Source organism: Amphibalanus amphitrite, unplaced genomic scaffold (assembly GCF_019059575.1).
Source record: "Amphibalanus amphitrite isolate SeventyFive unplaced genomic scaffold, NRLGWU_Aamphi_draft 000392F_arrow, whole genome shotgun sequence".
Classification (NCBI taxonomy): Eukaryota; Metazoa; Arthropoda; class Thecostraca; order Balanomorpha; family Balanidae; genus Amphibalanus; species Amphibalanus amphitrite.
In genome coordinates, this window is record NW_024881886.1 from 481,497 (window position 1) to 506,629 (window position 25,133).

Genomic DNA, 25,133 nt, shown 5'->3' on the forward strand with positions numbered 1-25,133 from the left:
CAATGTCTCACTTGTGGTTTATTCGTATGACATATAAATCTATCTAAATTGGGCAGAGGATAACATGAACGCGTTCACTTCTTAGCAGGCTTCATCTTGTAGTATACGAAGAAAACGGCCATTGCGGCGTACGTGGCTTTTGCAACCTGCAAACGGACAACAAACAATTAATTCGAGATGAATAAAGGCTGACATAATACGAAACTAATATGGCAGCTCAAATACGTTTGCATGACATTATAAGACTGCTCGGTGTTTAGTGTTCAAAGGATGCAACAAATGGCACGGCAAAATTAAAATGAGGCTGGTTCCAAGTCCTCTTTATGAGAACAAAGCGTGAAGATATGAAGGTTTAATTATTTTCAACACGGTCGCCGGATGACAAACTGAATTAAGCACTACAGAAAATGGTTGAAGTGTTGCGCTATACCAACTGGGGAAAACACCCGGTGACCGAATCGATGATTCAGCCTCGAGAGGTTTAAAACTTGTCTCTCCAAAAGACAACAATAAACAGACACTCTGCCCACTGAGGAGTCAGGAAAAACCGTCCCCTCTCCCTTTGGCAGACGACTGGTACTCACGTTAGCCCGTCCAAACATGGTGTAGCTGTTGAAGTACTTGGCCATGCCGGTGAACTTGGCTTCCTCCGCGCCCGCCATGGTTCTAAGAATGACAAGATTCTGGTAAGAACTGATGCATATATTATATTAATTCATTGAGGTAGTTGTGAAAAACTAAAAAGTATATTATACGTCACAAGATGTGAACGGGAAAGAGAGAGGTAAAATGCTTCTTCCAATAGTGCACATACAAAAACTTCCACATAAAACAAATCAACATATGGATGGCCACTAAACCGTGAACGTGCACGGTCAATGGTCATGTATTTTAAATCCATGCACTTTGTGTTGACAATCACGAACATGTCCAGAGCCACGCTGATAAAGCGTCTGATTTCCAATGGTGAGAGCCTGGAGATGATTGTCTGCCATATATGGGTGTAGCTGGCAGCTGCGGCCAGTTAAGTCCGTGAGTGGGAGTCACTATGTCAGTCTGTGTGAGCACGATGATATACATGTATGTATATCATCATGACATAATGATGTATAAAAAAAGAAAAAAACTGATAAGCATCTTCATCATCCAATAGCCCAGAATTTCTATCGGATTCGGGAAAGTATATATCGTAATAACAACTACGGAAAATGGTGGTGCTACGTGAAAAGACGCCATGGAAAAGAATAGGCCGGGCTTCACCGGTCTAGTAGACGGGTTGCACCGAGACCTTATGATATAGTTTTTGTCTTGGTTGCCCCAATGCACACCAGGCAGTGCATCAGGTCATGACTCCATCGGCCGACGGCCTCTCTCGGGTATTAGCACTTCGGTTACCAATGAAGTTGCCGAAGTTTCCATAAAACCCGGCGGGTTGCGAAGTGCCGTGATTGCCGTGAAACTTGGCCATAATTAAAGTGCAAATGAAATTAACCGTTTTACTTCATAAGCATAATCTTTACCCAGAAGCTGTGGCTCTTTTACAAATCATGTGGGTATTTACATCTTTTTTGCCAGCAAGCTGAAGCCTATGTCTACCTAGACAGTAGAGCAAGGAAACCACGATTGGAAATCAACATGAAATGATTATTGCAAACATTTATTAGAAAATGATTCTACTAAAAGAGATGCACAACACAACTTAAACCTGCCACACTTGTGGCTTGTGATAATACAATGTTGTAGCTAGTGACATACATAACACATAAGCACAGCTAATAAACCTAATGAGATTGGAACTTGGATGGTTGATTGAAATAACATTATCATGCCTGATGCCACAGTCACCTAATTCCCATTTTGCATTCCAGCTACAGTGCAGTGTGCACACTGCACACATAACACACTTGAAAGTTTAAACTACTTGTACCTAGATCCTGAAGTGAAGAGGATATATAGATGCCTACTAAAAGCTCAGGATCCACTACAATTGGCGTGACAAGGCTCAATGATGTTCTAAGGCACACACAGTAGATAGATACAAACATATCCTGATCTCCACTGTTGTAGAATCAATGGTTACTCCATTTATAATGGCAGTCCCTCCCAAAGAGGCCTCATATACTCAATTTCTTAGGTGAACACAGTTATTCCATACAGGCAGAATTACTCATGTGCCCAATAATGGGCACAATGACTACCGGTACCTGCTAAATTAGTGGTATGGGCCTAGTGCTTCAACTTTGGAGCCATATTTTTACCCATTGTCAAATTAATTAGGAGCCTTCCACCAGTTTCCTTCACCTTGTTAGGTCAAATCTATCTACATAAAAATGTACTCCAGGGGCCGTATTCACGTCGACTTCGTAAGTCGATTTTCTTTCGTAAGTATAATTTGGTATTCACGTCGACACTTCTTAAGTTTTTATCGACGGAGTTCACGTGATTAAAAAAATTTACTTAAGAAGTAGGTCAAACTTAAGGAAATTCTTACGAAAATGATCGACGTGAATACGGCCCCAAGAGTCTCAGGTTACAAATATGCCGGCATCATTTTCCAGCTGCTGTACAGCCACAGCCCTCTCCACCAAAGATCGTAACCCATTTCCCCATGGAAGCAGCAATCTTTCATCATCCTCCATAATGCAGTAAGTTGAATCGCATGTTATTTTGAAGAAAAAAATTGTCAGATTGACAATCTAACAAATCATGAAAACACTCATGGAACCCAGCAAGAAGCTCCAAACCAGGAAAATGAAAATGAAATAGCGAAGCATGATGATGTTTCTTTTGTCCAGCATTTAAATTGGCTTCCAGTTTTAGTTTAATGAGCTAAATGATAACAAAACTGAATTTACCACATTTGATTCAGCATTCTATCAAAATGACCAACTTGGCTTCGGCTTGCCTTCTGCAATTGGAAAATGAGGGATAATTATCCAGGATTAATAGTGATAGTGGTTATTTGGTCTTGCCTTGCAGTGCAGGGACCCTCAGTGCAATTTGAATCAGTCACATTTCTAGATTGATTTTCACGGATAGCTCTTTCACTAATTGTCATGTTCGTCGTGCATGGTTTCAGCCTATAACACTAAATGATCCAGGTGATCCTGGAAAATTATCCCTGATTATCCGGAAGCTGAATGCTCTTAATCATACGAGCACGAGTTGCACAAAAACTAAAAATGGAATAGACAAGAATATTCTCTTCAAAACTATTGGACACCCGCAGCTACTTATTCAAAAACACAATGCCCACATTTTGATGGACATTAGCATATAAAAATCAATGAAATATATTGACCACGATGCCTGCGTTTCTGAGGCTCTCCTAAATCCTGTCTATTCTACGGTTTATAAGTAGTAAAAACAACTAAGAGTCATTTCGGTAGCGATTTAAAAAGAAGAGAAAACATGAAATGCTCCTCGATTTAGCAAAAAACATGCAAAAATATTAATTTTAATTCGTACCTTTATGGTCAGTATTGGAGACGAAGGAGCAGAAAATGTAGAGACGGACAACGATATTCTTCAGCTTCACTTCATAGTACTCGGTACTATCTATTCTTTTGCATTTTTGTGAATCGATGATAAAAATCTACTTTTTTGTATTAAATCCAATAAAATTAAGGAATTAAAAACGTTTTTCGTATTGCTCTCAGGTTTCATGCGGACAACATAATTTTTTTTGCTGATTATTTACTGTACTTTTAAGACTTTTCCCATCTCTTAAAAATTGTTGCAAATATGGCGAAACCGCTACAAGTATCGGTGGTTACAATTTGTAGTGTTGTATGCGGTGCAGTGCAATAGTTTCTGGCTTTTGAGGTTTGGGTTCGTTCAAGGCGTTCAAGGGTTCGTTTGGGGGTACTGCAGGTGCGTTTTTGTGCTACAAGTGAAATATTTGCGAAATAAGGAAGCACTGGATAGTTCCTTTGCTTTACCTTGTGGAAACTTTGGGTCAGGGGGACCTTTTTTCCTTTTTGTCTTTGGGGGAGTTCACTACTTTTTATTCATTTTTCGATGAAGAATGAAATCATTCATTATTAGTACTTTTCAATTCAATATGTTATGTATCTCATGGTAGATTTATGTGGTCAGTGTGCTGTCATAACAATTGGTGCTAATTGTAATCATAATCATAATAGAAAGTTATTACGAAGTACAGGTAACAGGATATCAATTGGTAGATTTGTTAACAAATTTGAATTTGCTCATATTTGGGCTTCCATTTCACAATATTTATACTGTAATGCCAAGTGCTAGGACATGTGCCAATTTATGCAGTCATAGCATACTTTTCAAAGCATGTATTACTCCAAACTAGTACCTATCAGTGTTGTGGTGGGTCTGACATTTTAGAAACTGACCGAGTGCTGTAGCTAATATTTTGACAGTGCATATTTTCATTTCTGTTACATATTTGTCAAAACATGCAATACTTTTATCTATTCAAGGGTGTATTTTCACTATAGTTTCTTTCCTTTAAGAGTCCATTTTTGGATTATTTCTCCCATAAAGCACCAATCCATAGTGTTACATAACATCATATTCATTAGAGAGATGGCTATACATGAGCACTATTATGTCACACTTAGAGCCTTATGATACAGTTCAAGCATTGGAAAATTGCTTAATCTTAGCAATCTTCAAAACTTTTTTGTTTTCATACGTCAATTAAAAATGTGTTGTGCCAAATGCCCCCAAAATAACCATAAAATCAGAAAGCCCAGAAAGCCAAAACTCTTATTTCACTTCTTAGTTCTTTGTAGTGTGATGTATAGGGAAAGTTGAATGCAGGAATCCTGATGTTTGATGCTGTGCCTGTTACCTACTGCATTTATTTATGTCCATTTCCAAAATTTCAGTCACATACCACAGTTAGTCACCTTATTTTTATCATCTCTTTCTTTTGGTTTAGATTGAAACATTGATGCATAGATAGTTGATTTCCTGTGTACTTATTATTTGAAATGATAAGACAAGTTTTAGATATCTGCTCATATTTTTCATTATAAATCATAATTTTTCTAGTCATATCTGCAATTTAATCATTAGATTTGACATATTTGAAGAGCTTAGTGCTAATGTATGCTAATCATGAATCTGAACCTGTTTTCCTTCATACTTATAGGAACCCACTCCATCCCTTTTCTCTAACACAACAGCACAGTTTCTCAAAACTGCCCTTCCAAATAAACTAATAAGTTGTGTACCCATTCGCTTTACTGGCGCCTGTGTGACACCTACTCATCTGGCAGGAATTCTGACTCAGATGACCTTCCATTTCAGAAGTAAAGTCCTGCTGTAGTGTGGTAGCACTGGCATTCTCTACATAGCACCTGTCTGCACACTAGCCGTCATGCTTCCACTGCGTCAAGTGCTGCGCGCCGCCCCGCGCCTCTCTGGGCCGGCCTCGACTCAGCGCGGCCTGGCCACGCTCTCTGAGGAGCACCGCATGCTGCAGAAGACGTGCCGCGACTTTGCCGACTCTGTGCTGGCTCCGGCGGCGGCGCGCATCGACAAGGCGCACGAGTTTCCGGCGGCGGCCGTGACGCAGATGGGTGAGCTCGGCCTGATGGGCATCGACGCACCCGAGGAGTATGGCGGAGCCGGACTGGACACCATGTCCTACGCCGTTGCCATGGAGGAGCTGTCGCGCGGCTGCGCCGCCACTGGCACCATCATGTCGGCGCACAACTCGCTGTACCTCGGCCCTCTCAAGTACCACGCCACGCCGGAGCAGCTGAAGCAGTGGATGCAGCCGTTCACAGACGGTAAGCTTGTCGGCTGTTTCGGTCTCAGCGAGCCGGGTAACGGCTCGGACGCCGGCGCCGCCTCCACGACGGCCACGCTGAAGGGCGACCGGTGGGTGCTGAATGGCACCAAGGCGTGGATCACCAACAGCTGGGAGTCGTCGGCGGCCATTGTGTTCGCCACCACCGACAAGGCCAAGAAACACCGCGGCATCAGCGCCTTCATCGTGCCAATGCCCACGCAGGGATTCTCGCTGGGGAAGAAGGAGGACAAGCTCGGTATCCGCGCTACCTCCACGGCTAACCTCATCTTCGAAGACTGCGAGATCCCCAAGGAAAACCTGCTCGGTAAGGAGGGCGACGGCTTTAAGATCGCGATGCGCACACTGGATAACGGCCGAATCGGCATCGCCGGGCAGGGCGTGGGTATCGCTCAGGCGGCTATCGACTGCGCCATCGACTACGCCTCCAAGCGGACCGCGTTCGGCTCGCCGATCCTGAAGATGCAGACGATCCAGTCAAAGCTGGCCGACATGGAGCTTCGCACCGAGTCGGCCCGCCTGCTCATGTACAAGGCGGCGATGCTCAAGGACGAGGGCAAGAACTTCACCAAGATGGCGGCCATGTCGAAGCTAGCGGCGTCTGAGGCGGCCACCTTCTGCGCCCATCAGTGCATCCAGATTCTGGGTGGCATGGGCTATGTGTCAGACATGCCAGCAGAGAGGTTGTACCGCGACGCCCGCATTACGGAGATCTACGAGGGCACCTCCGAGATCCAGAAGCTGGTCATCACCGGAAACATGATCAAGGAGTATGGTCTTTAAGAGAGGTAGGTTGATATGGGAGTATGCTATTGGAGACGATTATGTGGAAACTGGTCAAACTGACACTTTGGAAGGAATTTTTAACACCTCGTCTCGCGTGTGCGCTGAGACGAGTGGTGCCGTTAGGTAGTCTATCGGGAGACTCAGTGTGGGAAACTATGGAGTATGGGGTTACAATGCACTGAGCGAGTGCCAGTGACAAATACATCAATGCAATGCGAGGTTGTTCGACGGCGCGACGCTCGCCGGGGCGAGTACGCTGCTTGTGGTCCCGTCGACAGCCTCGCACCTAATATGTTTGCCAGCAGCTGTCGTGGCTAGACTGGCAGCAGTCGATTGGTGATGTGAGGATACAAATAGTGATATTTTGATGCTACAGCTGTAAAGATCCTTACATGAATATATACAGTCCATTACCTGCCTCTGGGTTTCATTGGTGTAGATGTTATAACCTGACACTGCGAACGTGACGCAAGGGGCGTTTATTATGCCTTGTTACGTAACCGGCTCTGTCCTTTGTTCAATAGATGCCTGTGTCCATCATTCCTCTAACTTGTGCGAGTTATGTAACATTCTGCTTGCTCTGCGGGGCTGCGCCGCCTCGGTGGCTCCTCGACAGGGCCGCCATCTGTGGCGAGGCCTGCCGGCCGGGGGCGGCCCTCTGCCGGTCAGGACGCGGTGAGCTGCGCGACGGGGATCACATTATCCATGCAAACCAACCTGAATGAAGCGCTGATCCACGCGCAGCGGAATGTGGTCCAGGCGAAACCAGGATCTGCATCACATCACTTGGGCATAAAAGGTGATTTCAACTCAATTCCTTGGTAACCAACAGATAAGAAACAATGAAATGCAGGTACTCTTTTTTTCACGACGTCTATCAATTCTGAACTATGATACATTTTATTTAAAGCAAATGCCAATCTAGAAATTTGCGCTGACTTCCTGATCAATTGGACAACAGGACTAAGCCCAAAATGCATGCCAAGACAACATTCGAAGCGTGTCTCATTTTTCCAACCACGTAGCGCACCACTTACTACAACTGCCGTCGTCCGTTCACCTTCGTAGAACATTAAACTACCGACAATTGTCAGCGCGAAGGTTAGCTGCAGTGATCGTTCTGGAGCCGCGGGTTTGGGTAGGTACTAGGTAGCCCTGTTGCCCTGCAGGTAGATGGGCGCGTATCGAACTCGCGCGGACCTGTTCCGGCTTTGTAGATCGCGCCAACCATCTTTTCCTACTCGGTGCTGCTGTTTCGCCGGTTCATTTGCATTGCCTAGTGATTCACAGCTCAAGAGAGTTAACTTTGCACTGCATGGATACTGCCTAGTGAAGGCTCTGAAGAAAGTAAGAGAACAAAATTTTATCATTTATGTGCTGGGGCCTAGGAGACATACCTACAAGTAAACTTTTCAATTATAATTAACCCAGTGTGATCGAAAATTTGCGCTTATATGCATGACATAGTTAGTATTAAACATTGTCATATGCCAATAATCTCACTGATATGTCGAGTGGCTTATCATTAACTGGTTACCTGCCACCCCACCAGTTAGCCGGTCAAACGGCAATGTCGCCACACCACCCGTTCCGCTAAACTTGACCTCTGGAAGCCGGCCCTCGGTCGCTGACCTGTGTAGTACGTGCCGGGAGACAGCCCCAACGATCACCAGTGCTCTGCTCGGGCTGACTAGTGCTCTTGACACCGTTGGTGCTTGCAGCCGCATTTAAATCGCTTCATCAGCTGCATCGGGTCGGGAAACGTTTGAAAGGAAATAAAAACGGCAGAAAATCAGTGTCATCCCCGCTCCAAAAGGCAACAACTAACAGTTGTGGTGACGGTAGTCGGTAGCGGTAGCAAAAGAGCCATGTACTTGCAGCATGACATTCACAAGGAGACAAGAGCACCTGAGCCTTCGGGGTCATGATACTATGGAAAACAAACTAAATCTTCACGGATTAAGCATCCACGCATCATCAGACGTCAGTACAACAATCAAGACACCAGTCAGAAAGGTACCGTCTTTATTTGGTGCCATGTTAATCACGGATCCAATCAAGCAAGCATAAACGTTCATGTTAAAATCCTCGGATACCGTAGCAGCCAGCTCCAGGTCAGCTCAACAGCCGACATTCCGTTCCAAAAATACATTCGGAGAGCAGCGTGCCTGATAAAAGTCGGACAAACCGTCCGCTGGGTGAGGATGGGATGGGGATCACTCCGGTACCTCTGTATATATCGGTCACCGCTGAGGGTACAGTGGCGTGATCGCGCCTCGCGCCCGTGCGTTGATTGTACGGGTGTTCCGGCTGCCGGGGGCAGTCAGGTAGCGGGTTTCACGGCGGTGACACGGCGGTGTCACGACGGTGACACGGGCGGTGTCACAGCTGTGACACAGGAGTGGGGACAGCGGCAGTGGCGGGTCGCCGGCGATCGCGCCGCGCCCGGCTGCGTCTCACTGAAAGACTACGGCGCTCGTCGCCCGACGAGCCCGTCCTATCTAAACTAGCGAACTAACTCATACATACAGACGGCCGCGCCGCCAACGTAAAACTCGGCTAAAATTTATACATCGCGCCGTGCGAGAAAACGAGGAGTAAAACACATAATATGATCCAACACGGCACTACTCAATTCATATAACCGGGACGCTCGACCGGCGAGCGTCCCGCTCTCTCTCGCCCATTCCTCTACTTACATCACCTCTTCTTCTTGTCGACATGGGAACACCTGTGTTACCGTACCGATACCATACCCCCGCGCTCTGCCTAGCCGGAACAGTAGCCGGTCTCCCACGCTGACATACTCGGGTTGACGGTAGAACTTGAACATGGCCGAGGTGGTTTTGTTGGCCGGCAGCTGGTCTGTCGAGTCGAACACGCCCTCTATGACGGCCGTTTGCCGCACGTTGCCCAGGTGTACGGTGGTCTGTAGCCGCCGGCAGATGGCCTGAGGCCGGAACGCGCACACCGTCGCCTGGAGAGGTAGGGTGGAGAGGGGTCAGTGACAGAGACATGTGGGGAATGCCGTGGAACGGCAATGAACTGATGAGACACGGAAGGCTCATAAAGAAGTGAACACCGTATTTTTTATGGCTCTGCCAAATGTCAACAGCCTAGCACAGTCATAACCTTTAAAGAGTCTCCCGTGCAAGCAAAGTGACCCTAAGCTGTGGTCGTAACCTACAGTACTAGTTGGCAACTAACAAAGTTTATAGCTAGAGGAACGATATGATCGTTGAATAAGTACAAATTTCAAATGTCAAACACAGACAAATAATGGACGGATGACATTCTTTACCTTTACCGTCTTTCAATAGCTTTTCCAATCACAAGCCTCTCGCCCACGTATTCAGTAAAAATCAAAACCAGTCAAACCCGCGTCCCTCCACCCTCCCATCGCACACTACAGCACCATGCCCGTGTCCCTCACCTCTACTCTTAGCTCACCTGGAAGTAGAGACACGCGGTGGGTCGCGCCTGGGGTGCCAGCAGCACCATCCCTCGCCTCAGTCCGGGCACGTCGCGGTCAATGGCCAGAGAGGCCGCCTGGCCGGCCCGCACCACGCGCGATGGCCGCCGGTTGCGGTGGATGGTGGAGACCCGTACGGGGGTGAAGGTGCCGTCCTCCAGTGGACCTGACGGTGAGACGGGGAAATGGTTAGAAACCCTGAACTGGTATGACAAATGATGACCGTTTTGCGAACACTAGGGAAGAACACAGATAACCTAGTCGTCAGATGACAAAGTAGATGGTTTACTGCGAGTAAGCCACTCGTCAACTTTCTAAGGTGTGTGTGACCCGGTTCTGCGAATATTGATTGATGATGCCTCATCAATTAAATCAACATAGGTATTAGGTAAGCAATGAATCAGCAGTAATATCGGCTAAAATAAACAAGCATAAACAATTTACAGATTTCAGGTATTAACAAGTTATTAACAGATTTCAAGTTACGTCAATAAAGCCTACTTTATCATCATAAAAGCTTTCAGCACACATGACCCAGATGACGGAAAGTTTTGTGCTCTCGTTCACGAAGCATCCAAATTGCACTAGTACATCTAGGAGTTTCCAATTTATCGCTTGAAGACGAGATAGCCAAAATTACCGTATAATCCATCTTCATGTACTACTCACCTAGACTGAGCCGCGCTCCCTCTGTGATGATGCCTTTGGTTAGAAGTCCCCCTACCACTACCCCGGTCTCTGATATCCGGTAAGTCTCGTCTATCTGGAACTCGCATAGCTGCTGCAAAGACAAAAACACCACCGGTTAGAAACATCGCCAGCCAACACACTAAAAAAAAAAAAAAAAAACTACGGCTAGCAACAGGCTCCAAATACACGGGCCGGAGTTGCTGGACGCGTTCCTAGAAACAAGGACCGATTTCAAGACGGAACTGCGCCTTGCCTGTAAACAAGTTTAACACCAGCTGATAGGTGAGACATAAGATGACAGAAGCGATCGGTGTGATACCACGGGTATATGGGCGGTATTTTCCCAGGCTAGTCCGGGATTGCAAGCACATCTGTGATATAGAGGGTCGCTTTGCACTCGTAAGTATCAGAGGCAGCTCGAGCTTTGTTTGCTGACTTTATCACAAGCTTCTTGACGTCATTGCCCACTGGCATGTCTCATCAGAACAAGTCTTTATCTATGGTGACTGTTCAACTTTCGTCGGCTTGCCAGTTGCCGCAAAAATACAAACCATCAGATTAATCGCTATAACCGCCATCATATAATCGCTAAAACCGCCTATAATCATACCACAAAAACTCTATCCCTATACAAACTTCTCAAAACCGCCCTGTCCTGCTCTGGACCATATCCTATACAAGGGCCTTCCCCCCTCCCCTCCCATCGACCCCCAGTGCCCTGCCGCTGGCTCCTGCCAGTCATGTTCCGTACAGTGACCTTGGCAGGCAGCAGCCCGGGGCGAGCGGCCGACATTTCACTCGGCCGGGACCTGTTTTCGGTCCGCTCGTGCCGCTGGCAGTACGCGAGTCGTGACTGGGCACGGCTGGCCGGACAGCTGAGCGTAGCTAGCTCGGCCGCCGCTGCGCCGAACCCAGGAATAGAGGCGAACGTTGACGGCTTAGGTGGAGGAGAGTTGACGTTAACAATCGGTTGGGTAGTGGGAAGTGCTGTTTATTACAGGCTTCCCAGAGCGAGGTTGGCTGTGAAACGCCATGAAACGAGTGCGACCATGAAATGCTACGCAGATTAATATTTTGAGAAACACGAGTCCTTGGGTGTTTCCATCAACCATCCTATCAACTACTATCCCAGCAATAATCACATAACAAACCATTACAGGCTCAAACATCTATGTGACAAAACTTGACGGATTTCCCAGCCACCCCCTCCAACAGACACTCATGTTACGTTTCGTCGTGACCGGCTCAGCAGCGGCGCGTAACCAAGGACCTTGACCGCGATCCCCACACAGACGGTCGTGCCCGCCGCCGTGACCCGATCAGAACACAGGCGCCGGCAGCGACGGGCCAGACTGATCGATTGCTGATGGAGGTCTCAGGAATTTGTCAGAAGTGTAAGAGAGGGGAGTGGTTCGTGGTGAGCGCAAAAACGTATCGCGAGTGTGCAAACTACGCATAGCTGTGCGTGCAGGAATAAGGAAAGCGAAAAGGCTATGATCACGACACTTGAGCGCACGAAACGCAACAGGATATACAATTCCAGTGGACAACTAATTGATAAAGCACCCTTTTCATTTCATATCGACATATTGAAATTTTAGCGTCACAGACTAAAATAGATGAAGTCATTTCGCTCAGTAGCACATACATTCCACACACGGTTTGACGGCGTAACAATCAAAACAAAGTACAAACTCATTTAAAACACAGCCAGCGACAAAGAATCTACCGGAATCAAAACAAAGCACCCCCGGCCCAGCGGTCGGTCACTCCCCCCTTCCCGGACGATTCAAGGCCAATCAGATAACGTCCTTGCCCGTCCGTCGGTTCCACCCGTTCTTCCCGTCCAGTGCCGGTTCGACCGGTCCGTCCCATGCCGGTCTGAATACACTGCCCCCAGTATCGCTCTATTCTGGACCTATTCAGCACCATCAGCAGCAGAGAACTGTCTGCGTTTTTTGTTTTGTTGGGTGAGGCCCTTTCGGTCTGGCAAGACCATTTCAGAGCCGGGAGGATGATAGGGTAAAGGGGGAGACATTGGTCTGGGCAGGCACCCTAGTGAGTCGCCGGGGCTGAGCCCGTCCAAAGGACAGGCCACCCAGCCCCAAGGCACTCGCTGCACCCGGCTACTGGGTGCGCTCCCTCGGGAGCGGCGGCGCCGCTCCAAGGGAGCAGCCCGCATGATATAAAGTTGCCTGTCCAGCCCGGAGGGGGGTTGCGGCGTGGAGGAGAAGGATTTCTGTATCCTGAGGATAGAAGCACGGAACGGTGAACTGTCTGCGTGGTTATTTTTGGGTACTGTAGCTTCCTTGATGCGTTTGCATAGCGAGTAAAAATACTTCTATCAAAAATCGTTCAGACGCGCGAATGATTCCCCGATCTACAGCTCGCCATATTATGGCACATACACTCGATACATATCCAACAAAAGAAGCGACTAAGTTATCCATAAAAACGCGCTCCACCACCCGTCAGAGACTCCCGACCGTCCATCCCGTGGCTCAGTTGGTAGAGTGCTGGACATCCGGTGGTGAGGGCCCGGGTTCGAGGCTCGAGCCGCTCCGGCGCCCGGTACGGGGTTCATGACGGGGATGATCCGTGGTTGGTAGGGGAGACTGGATTCAGTTTTTAGTAGGCGAGCGGAACATTTTTTTTTTAATTTAGTTCGAATGTTTTGAATGAATGAAATGACGAAGCCAGAGTCAGAGCGACAGTCATGACACATCCACCGTCCGATCTGGCGCTGGCTTCGTCAATTCGTTCACTCAAAACATTCGAGCTTAATCTTTATGAAAAAATCACGCGGCTCAATATCGTGTCCACTGTCCACTGTTCAGCGTCCATCCCACCATCTGCCCACCCCCTTTCTCTCCCTCCCCTCCCAAATCTCACCTGTTCTAACCGTTTCCTCTCCGTAGCTCCTGTGCTCGGGCTGAGCGCGTGCAGGTACTTTTTCAGCAGTGGCAGACCGGCACCAGTCACGGAGCTCACGCTGAACACGGGCACGGTGTCTGGCGGGGCAGCAGCCGCCTCCGCCGCGCTCGTCTCGTCAACGACACGGAGCGGCTGTTTCCCGCAGCCCGGGCCGCGCACCATCGCCTCCAGAGCAGCCAGCGTGTGCCGCAGGGTAGCAGCCGACGTCAGGTCGATCTTCGTGACGACGATAAACATGGGGACCTGACGGCGGAAGGGGCGGGGCGGGTCAGGTCAACGAAGGTCACATTTGGTTGATAGGCTAGGTCGGGTAAGGTCAGAACTAAGACGGGATGTGGTTTGATCAGGATACAGAGGTTTTTGTCACGTATTTTAAGAGTGGGACAAGTCGTAGCACGCAACAAAATGATAGAGATTATGGTCGAAGAGGTGCTTAACAAGACGTCACTTCAGAGCTCAATTCAGTACAGCTAGTGCTCATATCAGCTGTCAAGAAGCAATAAGTGTTATCATCATGTCTGGAGATAGCGTTCAAAGATTACACTAGGCCAGCTGGTGCAAAACACTTGTAAATATGCGAAGTGCGAACGTAGGAAAACCACAGAAGCATGACGACGAAATAGGCGGAGGGGAGGGGAGGGGGGCAGCACACGAGCCGGCAGTAGCGATCGACTGACACAGTTATTGAGCCACGTTCCCGGAGCTTTGCTCACCAATTAATTTACAACCACAGCTAGACACAACACACACAGGACGGCGATAGTTACAGTTCGGCAGTGAAAACGACAAACAATGCTGCAAGCAGCACCACTTTGAACCATGGAGACAGACACAAACGTGCAACACAACAGACTTGGGCGAGCCTACTACAGGCACACGAACAGTGGAAATGACCTCCCCTGAACAGATTTAAGGAGCGAGCAGTGCGGGCGCGCGTTAAAACTGACTTTAAACCTCAACTGCAATTTTTATTACTGTGAAGAGCAAATAAAAGCCTAACAAACTGAACGGTGTTAAGAATTACGGATCATCAAGCACGTCTCATTTCCTTATCACTACACACTCACCATGGTTATTAAAGGGACCCTCCGGCTCCCACCTTCAAAAAAGTTTATGAATTGGCATGAAAGTGGTGTCGCTCGGTTCAGAAAGAGCGAAAACGAATATCTACCAAATTTCACCGAAAAATATTCACCGGTTTTCAAGATATTAGACTTTTACTTTTGTTCACTTTTTGGGATCTCCGCTGTTCCTTGCGACTTTATTTGGAAGCAATAGTTTGGCAGCTGAAAGTGCGGCACTTGTTGCGCGCAAAGCAGCATATACCACCGCGTGCTACAAAACGTTTTAGTCAAACATTTAAAAATCGTTAGATATCCGCGCTGACGTCACACATTCAGAGGGGTATTCCTATGCATTAGCCCCTATGAATCAAAATGCTGCAATTTTGAAATTCAATATTTCCGATTTAAGGCATTTCTCGATGTTGTGAGTGCCGAAACCGGTAATTGTGAGCCAGGGACCCCATTTTGTCTATCTCAACTCAAATCTAATGTTAAGGTGGGAGGGTCCCTTTAAACACTACAAACATCTACTTCCAAACGCAGCTCCTAGCCCTAACCACCTCCCTCCCTCTATTTCACTCTCCCTCTCTCTCTCTCTCTCTCTCTCTCTCTCTCTCTCTCTCTCTCTCTTCTCTCTTCTCTCTTCTCTCTCTCTCTCTCTCTCTCTCTCTCTCTCTCTCTCTCGTCTCCTCTCTCTCTCTCTCTCTCTCTCTCTCTCTCTCTCTCTCCCTCCCTCCCTCCCTCCCTCTCTCTCTCCCCTCTCTCCTCCACTCTCTTACCTTCAGCGCCAGCGCTAGGCCCACATGCTCCTGCGTGGTTCCAGCGATCCCGCTGTTCGCTGACACCACCAACATAGCGTGGTGGGGCGAGTAGCCGGTCAGCCCCAGCACGGTGGTCTTGAGGTACTTTTGATGGCCGGCCAGGTCGATGAATGTTACCAGCTTGGTGGACTGTTCACATATCTCCTCGGCGGTGGGACTGGCAGAGTAGTCGACCGTGTTTCCCTGACGGTGAAGGTGGGGACGGTTAGAGCGTGGTAGATGACGTTCTTATACTTTCGCGATATATGTGAGAGGGGGTTTAGGTCAATTGGTAGACTTTGTAGTCGAGCCCTGGCCTGCTGAAGTTCAGTAGTCGATGCTAAGCCGCCCTTTATGTAGTTTGTCATGCTATGGCTGGTCACGGAAGTCATTCCTCTTTATGACAATCAGTGGCGGAGCTAAAACCAACAGGTCACACAAACCAGAGTTCAGCGTAAACATATCAATAGGTCGAGTCGGAGGACAACCAATTATCCACGTAACCCAACCAACCCGAACCCAGCGAGCAGGTCAGGGTGTCATTACACCGCCCAGCGCCTGGCAACAGCGACCTTTTACGACGCCGACCCTCCCCGTCTAACCGTCTACCGACTCCGGTCACGTTTTGCGTTCATCAATAACCCCCAAAAAAGTCTGCGGCAAAACACAGCCCCAGTCCTGGCGTTCGACTCTACTGACGTCAGACCCACATACACACAGGGGCGCAGCTGTGTACATACCACGGCGGAGCGGCGACGGCCCAGCCATGGCGATTGGCGAGCCCCGTCACCTGACCCGAAATGTGTGACACGCCACCTGCGCCAGGCCACGTACCGTGATAGGAGCCGAAAAGTCTACAGCCGACTGTGGCGATCATACCACTCAAGCAGAGATTTTCGTAAAGGAGACAAATAGGTATCTAAGATCGCGATTATTTTCAGCGATTTCACAATAAGCTATTTTACTTTCTTGTAGGCATATTCCTTTCAGAAAGAAAACGAAAGCGTGTAAGACTCGATAAAACAAAGTTTGAGCGTTGAAAATCTGCGAGATCAAAACACATTTGACCTCGCAGCGCCACTTTACCCTTCCCCGCTGACATCTGGCACCGTTCCCGCACAGTCCCAAACCGTCCCAAACAAGAAAACAGTCCGCGAAACCGTTCATCTGCCGTGTGTAATGACTCGTTCCCGAGTCTGATTCCGTGCCAGGGGCGTCATCAGCCTCCCCTCCCCTTCCCTCCCCTCCCCTCCAAGCTCGAGAAGTTGGACCAAGCTCGGCAGACAGCCAGTCGCCCGCCGTCTTCGGTAACCGTGCGAGCCGTGACCTTGGCTCGAGGGGGCGGGGCGGGGCTGGGCTGGCCGCTCCCTCGACTGTGCAAACCGGCTGGCCACTGGCAGCAGGCGGTAGCGGTAAAGCAGCGAGCCGGGCCGCCGCCGCAGTCAGCTGTGGATTCCCACACGCCCGGTACGGCGATAATTTCTCGCACGGAGTTCGTGGTGTTTCTCGTAGTTGGCGTATACTGACAAGGAGACACCTCAGAAGTTGTTTTGCAAATAATTTTCATAGCCAGCAGTAAGTGTCTTAAAAGTTAATCTCGTCTCGCCTCAAGCACCCATCATGCAGTCAGCTGGCATTACCCGTGGATCAGCTGAATGGCTGGGCTGTGTTGATGACCCCGTAACGCGGACAGCACCCAGTGGCGGCCCCAGTAACCCAGTGGCCTAGATGACGCTCCCTCAGAGGAGACAGAGACAAGGCTTGACCCGGACCTAGGGCCATCACCACCGTACACTGGATGAGCTCGACTAGACTAGAACACAGAGTCACTGTCAACAAGTGACGTCACGTCAATACCATCCCGTCTGCCTCCATACGGCGTTATCAGCCCCATACGGCCGGGCCTGGGCCGAACGATAGCACCCCCGCCCTCCCCCCTCCAATGGTGACACGTCGGTCGAGACACGTGACCCCCCCCCCCCCGAACGTTCGGCATGGGGGATGCAGCCGAGGTCGCCGACCCTAGGAGCTTGTTTACCGTGGTAACGATGCCAACGGCGCAACACATTCAGTTGGCACACACACTAAAACAGAGGGAATTGATGCCAGCCGATGACATTCGCAGTAATGTTTGGTATGAGAGGTATGTGTTCACATTGCCCTTGTTGATTTCGTGAATGGCATGCATGCTATGCTATGTTATAATGAAGCTGGGAGATAGCCGGTTCGGTTGGAAATTGGAATTATTTGTAACAGCCAAATTCCTCAAACGAACTATTATTCATCAACGAAGACACATATGGATGGAATAAAATTGGGGCAAATGCTCGATTTGCGTCACGATACCTAAGTGTGTGTAAATTCAATCGATTTTGCTTTTCAGCAATGTCATTCACGATCTATTCTTTAGGCGAATCATAATTGGTCGTAGCCAGGGCAACCCGTTTTGATTCATTCAACGTTTCATAATAAAAACGAGCTATAAAAAGTAATAACGGGATCTATACAGGTGGCACGACCCTGTGGTGACTGAAAAGTGAGCTCTGGAAATCTCAAACCGGCCCACACAACTGATCAGATCACCCACTCAGTTATTAAGATAATTACTCTGATTGATCATTACTGAGCAATTAGCGATATTGGCCTCGATATCAGCAGATCTCGTTAAACATCGAAGACAAAGCTCTACAAATTACCCACAAACAACGAACCGTATTTCATAACGGTTCACTTCAATCAAACGTGATAGGTAGACAACACAATTATCAACAAACACTCTCAGCTTGACAAGCACATGCTTCCGCTAGACATACTGCTTCTGATATGCCTCCATTATTTCCCACATCACTCCTCCATCAGCCCCATGCCAAGCCTTCAGTCCTCCTTCCCACTCCACCTGTCTCTCCTCCTCCCACCCTAACCCCACATCAACTAACCTCAGAGTCGAATCCCAGGATCTCGTGACTGATACTGGACGTGCGTCCTGTCCGGATCTCGTGCAGGTGACGGAAAATGTTGAGCCGTGACCTTCCACGACCGTTGTCCAGCTCTCCGTAGGTCAGGACTCCCAGCAGAGTTGACTTGCCGACATCGGCGTTACCGAGCACAGCCAGACGCAGGTCCACCGAGTGAATGTCGTCCGGCACCTGCGCGGGTCAGAGGTCAAAGTCAATTTTTATCGATTTTTAGAACACTCGCACCACGATCATATCGCCCGCATGCAAGGAACAGGTTCAGGTTCCGTCAGCGGTACTGCTAAGCGACGATGCTAAAAACAAGGAAACCAGCGTCGCGAGGTTCAATGGCCTTCATGTTTGACATTCTCATTCTCTACTACCTTTTAAAGAACTCCTTCCCAGGGATCCGAAGCCGTGAAAATTTCAGACGGCTCCGGCTCCGGAGAAAAAAAAAAAATCGGCTCCAGCGACGGCTCCGGCTCCGGGTGAAATGTCATGGCGGCTCCGGCTCCGACTCCGACTCAGTACAGCCCCTATGCGTGAGTCCTTCCGATAACTCCAACTTCGGACGTTTGGACACTAGGCAGTGCCCATGAAAATCACTGCCAACCACATATTGCTCTACTTCCGTCCGCGTCCAACCAGCCGTCGGCGCTGGGCCACGGTTACTAACCGCTAAGGTCACGTTCCAGGAGCAATGGTCACACCTCCCCTTATCCCCGCCCCCTTCTACCCCCTCCCACCCGAGGTCACAATAGAGCCTTTGTTAGGAAATGAACCGTCAACAATACCCTGAACCACAGTGGTGTGGAGCTTGCTAGGTAAGCACGATGCATGTCAGTCGAGCACCCATGTCCTATGGTGAAGAAAGTTGGCTGGGAAACAAGCAACATTGAAAGCTGTGTCGCGAAAACCAAGGTGACTATAAATAGCGAAAACTACGCATCGATGCAAATGGGTTAGAAGTAGTGAGAAGCATACACAAAGTGGAAGAGAAACGATGGTGTGGCATAAAACAGAAACAAACTGCATACGGGTTCGCCTTACATCTGATTCCCTTTGCATCACACTCTGCTCTGATAAGGAATGAAACTACGAAGCCCATACTTAAGCTTCGCAATCACGAGAGCCTCCACTAGACCACCTGACTCAAAGTCCCTTCCCGTGGCGCAAACGTGGTGCAATCCACCCCCCTCCCCCCTTCCCGTTCTCCCCCTCCCGACTCAACCACCGGCAATCTACGCGGTCAATATCACCAGCTACGTGGTCGGAGCCCGGGCCATCCCCACGCTCATGAAAACCCTAGCCGGGACCATGGGCCTTATGACGTCATCACAACAGGTCGATGACGTCACTGGCCAGCCGAGCATTGCGGTCGGCTGACGAAAACGGCAGCGATGTGTCGTGAGTACGGTGCCGTCGCATCGTGCGAAGACTCGCTTGGTTGGTCTTACGCACGCTAGCGAAATGGATAGTAAAGGGGTGAGAGAGTGACCAGAGTACGTGAGCGATACTACTCGGTACACGACGGCGGAGAGAGAGAGAGAGAGAGAGAGAGAGAGAGAGAGAGAGAGAGAGAGAGAGAGAGAGAGAGAGAGAGAGAGAGAGAGAGAGCGAGAGCGAGAGCGAGAGCGAGAGCGAGAGCGAGAGCGAGAGCGAGAGCGAGAGCGAGAGCGAGAGCGAGAGCGAGAGCGAGAGCGAGAGCGAGAGCGAGAGCGAGAGCGAGAGCGAGAGCGAGAGCGAGAGCGAGAGCGAGAGCGAGAGCGAGAGCGAGAGCGAGAGCGAGAGCGAGAGCGAGAGCGAGAGCGAGAGCGAGAGAGAGAGAGAGAGAGAGAGAGAGAGAGAGAGAGAGAGAGAGAGAGAGAGAGAGAGAGAGAGAGAGAGAGAGAGAGAGAGAGAGAGAGAGAGATCCTGCTGCCTGTGATCGCACACACCGAGCGCCTGCATGACCAGACAAATCGTATCGCATGACGAGACAAGTCGTATCATGAGTCGGGTGCGTCGGTCAGGCCCGGTTTGGGCAGATGGGGGAGGGGGGAGGGGCTCGGCTGCAGATGCTGCGAGATTGGCGCAGCGCCAAAGGCCAGGAGCTCGGCTAAAAAAGGAAGCCAACGGGGTTGTGCTATGAGCGGAGACGGATGAATGTCGACTGTTGATATACCTTTATATGCGCTTCAACCAGTAAACACCACAAAAAGATCTAAAATAACAAATGCACATACAATTTCAGCAAATTCACATTTCAAATATTATTTGTTATTGGGTGTTGTTGTTAAATACAGAGAATTCGATTCCGTAAGAAACGCAAAATTACGGGTCATTTATGCAAACTACTGAGGGTAAAGTTGTGCTGTTCAAACAAAGCCCGATATGTACCCAATATGGCGTAATTTGGTAAGGTTGATTTTCTTGATACTGAGATGCTTGGCTCTGATGCCACAACATTTTATAGGTAAGCATTGCCGCTATTTGCTGCTATTTGATATCACTGGCATCATTGCTAAGGTCAAACAGGATAATGGGCAAAAAATGACCTGATTACCCTGACTGCGATCATTTCCAAACAAAACGTACCTACTTATCTCAGTTGTTTATTACTGCTGATAACTGTTGATATTCCAAATGGGTGGAGAGAAATCCTGCACCAGGAGGTTCATTATGCCGTGTCAGATTCATACCAACATAAAGCGTCTTGAACCAACATTCTATCCAAATGACGTTTTGATAGGCAAGTATTTGTTTCACGAATAAACACAAACGCTCGTTCCAAGCATCCAGGATTCCCTACACAGTTCACCAGTCATTACTTCCTAGCTCCTAGTACCCCTCAAACACCAACCCAGCCACATCCACACCCCGGGAACTGACCTTCCTCACGAGCACCTCCGAGACGCAGCGCTCTGGGCCGCCGGGCGCTGCTGGCACGCGGCGCTCCCGGAGCACGGTAACGGCGGCGCCCAGCTCTGCGGCCATCCGGTGCAGGGTGGTCAGAGAGGCGGTCATCTCTGCCGGCTCCAGGCCCGTCATCAGGCCGCTGTCCTCCACACCAATCTCGTAGATGGCCTCGCCCTGGCCCTCGCGGAGCCGCCACTTCATCTGAAAACGGCAACAAGGGTTTTCAGTACTGCAGCTTTGGTTTTAAAGTGAGATGAGATGGGTGTTTGTAGTATCTACAAGTACAGTCGGAAGAATCTCAATGCAATGCCGAAATAGCCAAAGATCAGAAATTGGCCCTAAATCAAGCCTTTGCCTTGTTCCCAGGCAAACCCTTCTTCCCTGTACCTACCTGTGTGACTAGATGCTGGAACCTGTGCTTGGATGGGCTGACAAGCTTCAGCTTGTACTCTATGTTACCCAGCTGGGGCTCGGGAGGCAGCTGGTCCGGCAGCTGCTCCAGCTCGCTACTTGAAGATTCCTCCAGGCCGGATTCTGGGCTGGAGGAGTCTGGGCTAGACATGCCAGCTGAGCCCAGCGAGCCAGAGGAAGAGCCCACATCCGAGTCCTCCTCAGATGGGTCAAATAGACCTAGGAAGTCCATGTTGCTTTTTCTGAGGGCAGAATAACATTCATTTTTCAAACACTTAATTACCTATTACACATTGAAAACATATGTTAACATTTTTGCTAAAGTATTCCTTGCTCTTTGTATACCACTACATCTGACCACTTACATATGAATACATTATAAATCTATACACAATACATAATAAATAGATTAATATAGAAGTATGGCATAAAAAACAAATGAGCAATATACATAAAGTTCTTTGAAACAAATACTAAAAACAGAACAACTATATCTTGATCATAATGCATTATAATTATCATTAAGAAATTTGTGAAGAATAGTAAAACAGTTGTAGAAGTGTCAGCTCAGCAGTCAATAAATACACACAACACATGAAGGCAAAAAATTGGTAATGCAGATTGCAGCACCTCTGAAAAATGATAAGCATGACAAAATGAAACAACACAAAATGGCAATTAACTATCACAATGAACAGCACTGTAACCATTGACCATAGGGGTGTTCACGGGCACCGCACACTGCTGCGTGCGCTGTGTGCGGTACGTCCAGCAGGCGTGGGGGTAGGGGATGGGTAGGCGGCTCTGACGTCACGGCTGCGTGCGGTGGACGGTCTGCTGTGGCCAGTCCCGACCGGCCACAGCGGTCGCTGTGTGCGGTGACGGAAGGCTGACGTAGGGACGCAGTGGGCGGAGCTTGGAGGCTGTGTGCGGTCCGACCGCACACAGGGCCCGTGAACAGCCCTCAGCTTTATCACTGACATAACAGTAGAGCTTACACAAGCTCTGTAGTCACTAGTCTCTAACTGTAAAGCTTATGTTTATGTATGATGTGGTAAGCAAATTGAAATGTGAGCAAAGCTCACAATATTGAGCAAGAACAGTTTCAATTTGCCTAAACATGGTGCAACAAACAGCTGGATCAGGGTCAGATAAGCTACCTCAACCTACTTAACCTTTCAGTAGCCAGGTGGCAAAAAGTTATGACAAAAAACCTGAAAATTTAGGTATGAGATTGGTGTACTAAAATTTTTGCCAACCAAAATTCAAATAACAACTCATCACGCCTTCTTTGTTCTTGTTGACAAACAGAAAACGTCAGCTGATCACTGGAGCGTGCGCTGAAACTGGCGCCCTGGAGTTCACGCAGTACAAAGGGTCTAATTACTACTTACCGGTCGAGAGCAAACGCCTTGAAAACAGCTAGTCTTCTCGTAAAACCATAGCAAGGACGAACCCTCCCAGCAATGACCCACACACACCCAACCCACACAGAAACTCGACAGCAACCGCCTCCTCCTCCGCCGTCGCCGCCGCCAGAGAGCAGCTTGCCAGAGAGTGCCAGAGGCGTATTTACAAATTGCAACCGAGCTCCGCCGTAGGGTATTTTATTTCCGCCGTAGTGTATTTCACTTGGGGGGTTTTCTACCATACATCTGCCTAAGCTTAGGGTAATTACAATTTGTGGGCGACGTTCAAAAATGATGCACCTTTTTTTCGCAGTATAGGATATCGCATGTGCATATTTCTGCCTTTTTGGGTGCGCTTTATCGGTTTTTCGTGAGTAACTCGCGTAAAAACCGTCCGATCGCGACGAAACTTTCAGTACCCCGATTTTATCAATTTTACACCTACCCTGAAAATTTCATGACCCTGACCCAAATGACCTTTGATCTGTGACCTATTTCTCGAGACCATGTTTGGCCCGAATCGCGATTCGGCGTATGTCGGCTCGCATTAGCCGCGCGGTTGCAGTCTTCACGTGGTTTCAAGCGTTGAAACATGTGATATGATGCTGGTCCCATGCATTAGGGTGGGTGTCAAGGTCACCTGAAGGTCAGGTCAGCTCAATGACCTTTGATGACCTCGGTTCACTTTTTCGAGTTTTACATGTTTCTAGGCTAGTTTTTGGAGCTGAGTTCGAATTTAGCAATCATTTGAACATCACAGGGGGTGTAACGAAATTATCCGGACACCTTTCTTCCCGCTGTAAAAACAAAACAATCTGGTACCTTTTCTTTGAACTGAGATTGTAGCCACCTTTCATAAAAAACACAGTTTACTCACCTCGTTTACTCACCTCGTTGGTTTCTGCATATCTTTGGAGTGGTTTCAAAGGACAGTCAGAGAGGAAATGAGGAAACCACACAGTGGCGAATGTTCTGGAGCATTTCAGCCAATGGATTCTCCAGCACACTGGCTTTGATGCGGACCAATGCCGTCTAAACCTGTGCCTGCGGTTGAGCAGTGCTTATGGCGGGTCATGGCGGGTGGCTCTTCATACACCTGCTAAACAAGAGCCCACAGGTTTTCGATTGAATTGGGATCGCGACTTTTTCCAAGTCATAAGCGTTAGCCCAGAATGATTGAAGGTTCTATCGGCATCACTTCCCGTTCTTTTAGGGACTTTAAATAGCGCGCCGCCACGCATGAAGACAGCGTGGCTTGAATCAGGCATCAGTGCGCGTTCAGAAACCATGCCCTCCTATGCCGGCTGGTTGAGCGCCCCCAATCATGCTCCACCACCTTCCCTGGAAAAGCTCCACCCTTGCCTATGGGGCAAAATATAAGGGACAAAAACACAAAACAAGACAGATAAAAACAAAGCAAAATTAACTCATTACCTAATGAAATTCAGGCTGGAGCAAAAACATAGGTAATAGATATCTATGTCAAATTAGAATGAAAGATTAAAATCAACCTGACCAACCCTTACGGTCTGACCGGGTCCTAACCACCTGACCTTACTTCGCCTAACTTGACCCAATTCAACCTAGCCTACCACAACACCTGCAGAGGTACCTTCCTGGAAAAATGACGCCCAGGGAGATGACTGTCCAACTTATTGGAATACTACCATAATTGCTTGTCAAAATGTGTGTCATCATGCTCTTGTTTGACAAGTGATGTATAATAAATGTGATATTTAATAATTATCTCCTGACTATTGACTGTTGAGTGATCAAAATATTCAAATAATCAGGGTACAATCCTGTGCATAGTGCACACTAATCATTGTTATGTTTTGGTTCGTTTCGAGTGAAAGAGCACACAATCAATGGAAAACGCGATTTATTGTACTGCGATACGTTCAGGCCGAAAGAGTGTCCA

General features: G+C 48.5%; 2 protein-coding genes and 1 long non-coding RNA gene across 7 annotated transcripts; 1 reads left to right on the plus strand and 2 right to left on the minus strand.

Moving 5' to 3' along the window:
* Window positions 1–3,533, minus strand: LOC122390350. Its single transcript, XR_006258132.1, has 3 exons — window positions 3,469–3,533; window positions 585–666; window positions 1–146 (listed from the first exon to the last, which is right to left on the minus strand). It is a non-coding gene; the product is annotated as an uncharacterized LOC122390350 (long non-coding RNA).
* Window positions 2,622–6,997, plus strand: LOC122390349 (short-chain specific acyl-CoA dehydrogenase, mitochondrial-like). Of its 2 annotated transcripts, none has more exons than XM_043383225.1 (2): window positions 2,622–2,645; window positions 5,290–6,997. In XM_043383225.1, exon 2 carries the CDS (start codon window positions 5,360–5,362, stop codon window positions 6,575–6,577), a length of 1,218 nt encoding a protein of 405 aa, XP_043239160.1. In that variant the 5' UTR covers window positions 2,622–2,645; window positions 5,290–5,359; the 3' UTR covers window positions 6,578–6,997. The 2 variants fall into 2 exon arrangements, with proteins under 2 accessions (XP_043239160.1, XP_043239159.1); XM_043383224.1 differs by lacking the exon at window positions 2,622–2,645 and adding an exon at window positions 3,736–3,873.
* Window positions 6,998–8,588: 1,591 nt separating this feature from the next.
* LOC122390345 (GTP-binding protein 2-like) lies at window positions 8,589–25,133 on the minus strand. Of its 4 annotated transcripts, none has more exons than XM_043383201.1 (9): window positions 25,104–25,133; window positions 21,784–22,045; window positions 21,366–21,593; window positions 18,477–18,686; window positions 15,520–15,744; window positions 13,635–13,919; window positions 10,722–10,833; window positions 10,031–10,218; window positions 8,589–9,557 (listed from the first exon to the last, which is right to left on the minus strand). In XM_043383201.1, the coding sequence occupies exons 2-9, from the start codon at window positions 22,033–22,035 to the stop codon at window positions 9,276–9,278; spliced, it is 1,782 nt and encodes a 593-aa protein (XP_043239136.1). In that variant the 5' UTR covers window positions 22,036–22,045; window positions 25,104–25,133; the 3' UTR covers window positions 8,589–9,275. The 4 variants fall into 4 exon arrangements, with proteins under 4 accessions (XP_043239136.1, XP_043239133.1, XP_043239134.1 ...); XM_043383198.1 differs by lacking the exon at window positions 25,104–25,133 and adding an exon at window positions 23,198–23,361; XM_043383199.1 differs by lacking the exon at window positions 25,104–25,133 and adding an exon at window positions 22,979–23,154.

Excerpts from the sequence above, each read along its gene's own strand:
- LOC122390349 (XM_043383225.1), top strand. The coding sequence starts at position 5,360 with ATGCTTCCACTGCGTCAAGTGCTGCGCGCCGCCCCGCGCCTCTCTGGG.
- LOC122390345 (XM_043383201.1), bottom strand. The coding sequence starts at position 22,035 with ATGGACTTCCTAGGTCTATTTGACCCATCTGAGGAGGACTCGGATGTG. Across the intron at positions 10,219-10,721 it reads GGGAGCGCGGCTCAGTCTAG|GTCCACTGGAGGACGGCACC; the intron begins GTGAGTAGTACA and ends TCTCACCGTCAG. Across the intron at positions 9,558-10,030 it reads CCGCGTGTCTCTACTTCCAG|GCGACGGTGTGCGCGTTCCG; the intron begins GTGAGCTAAGAG and ends CTACCTCTCCAG.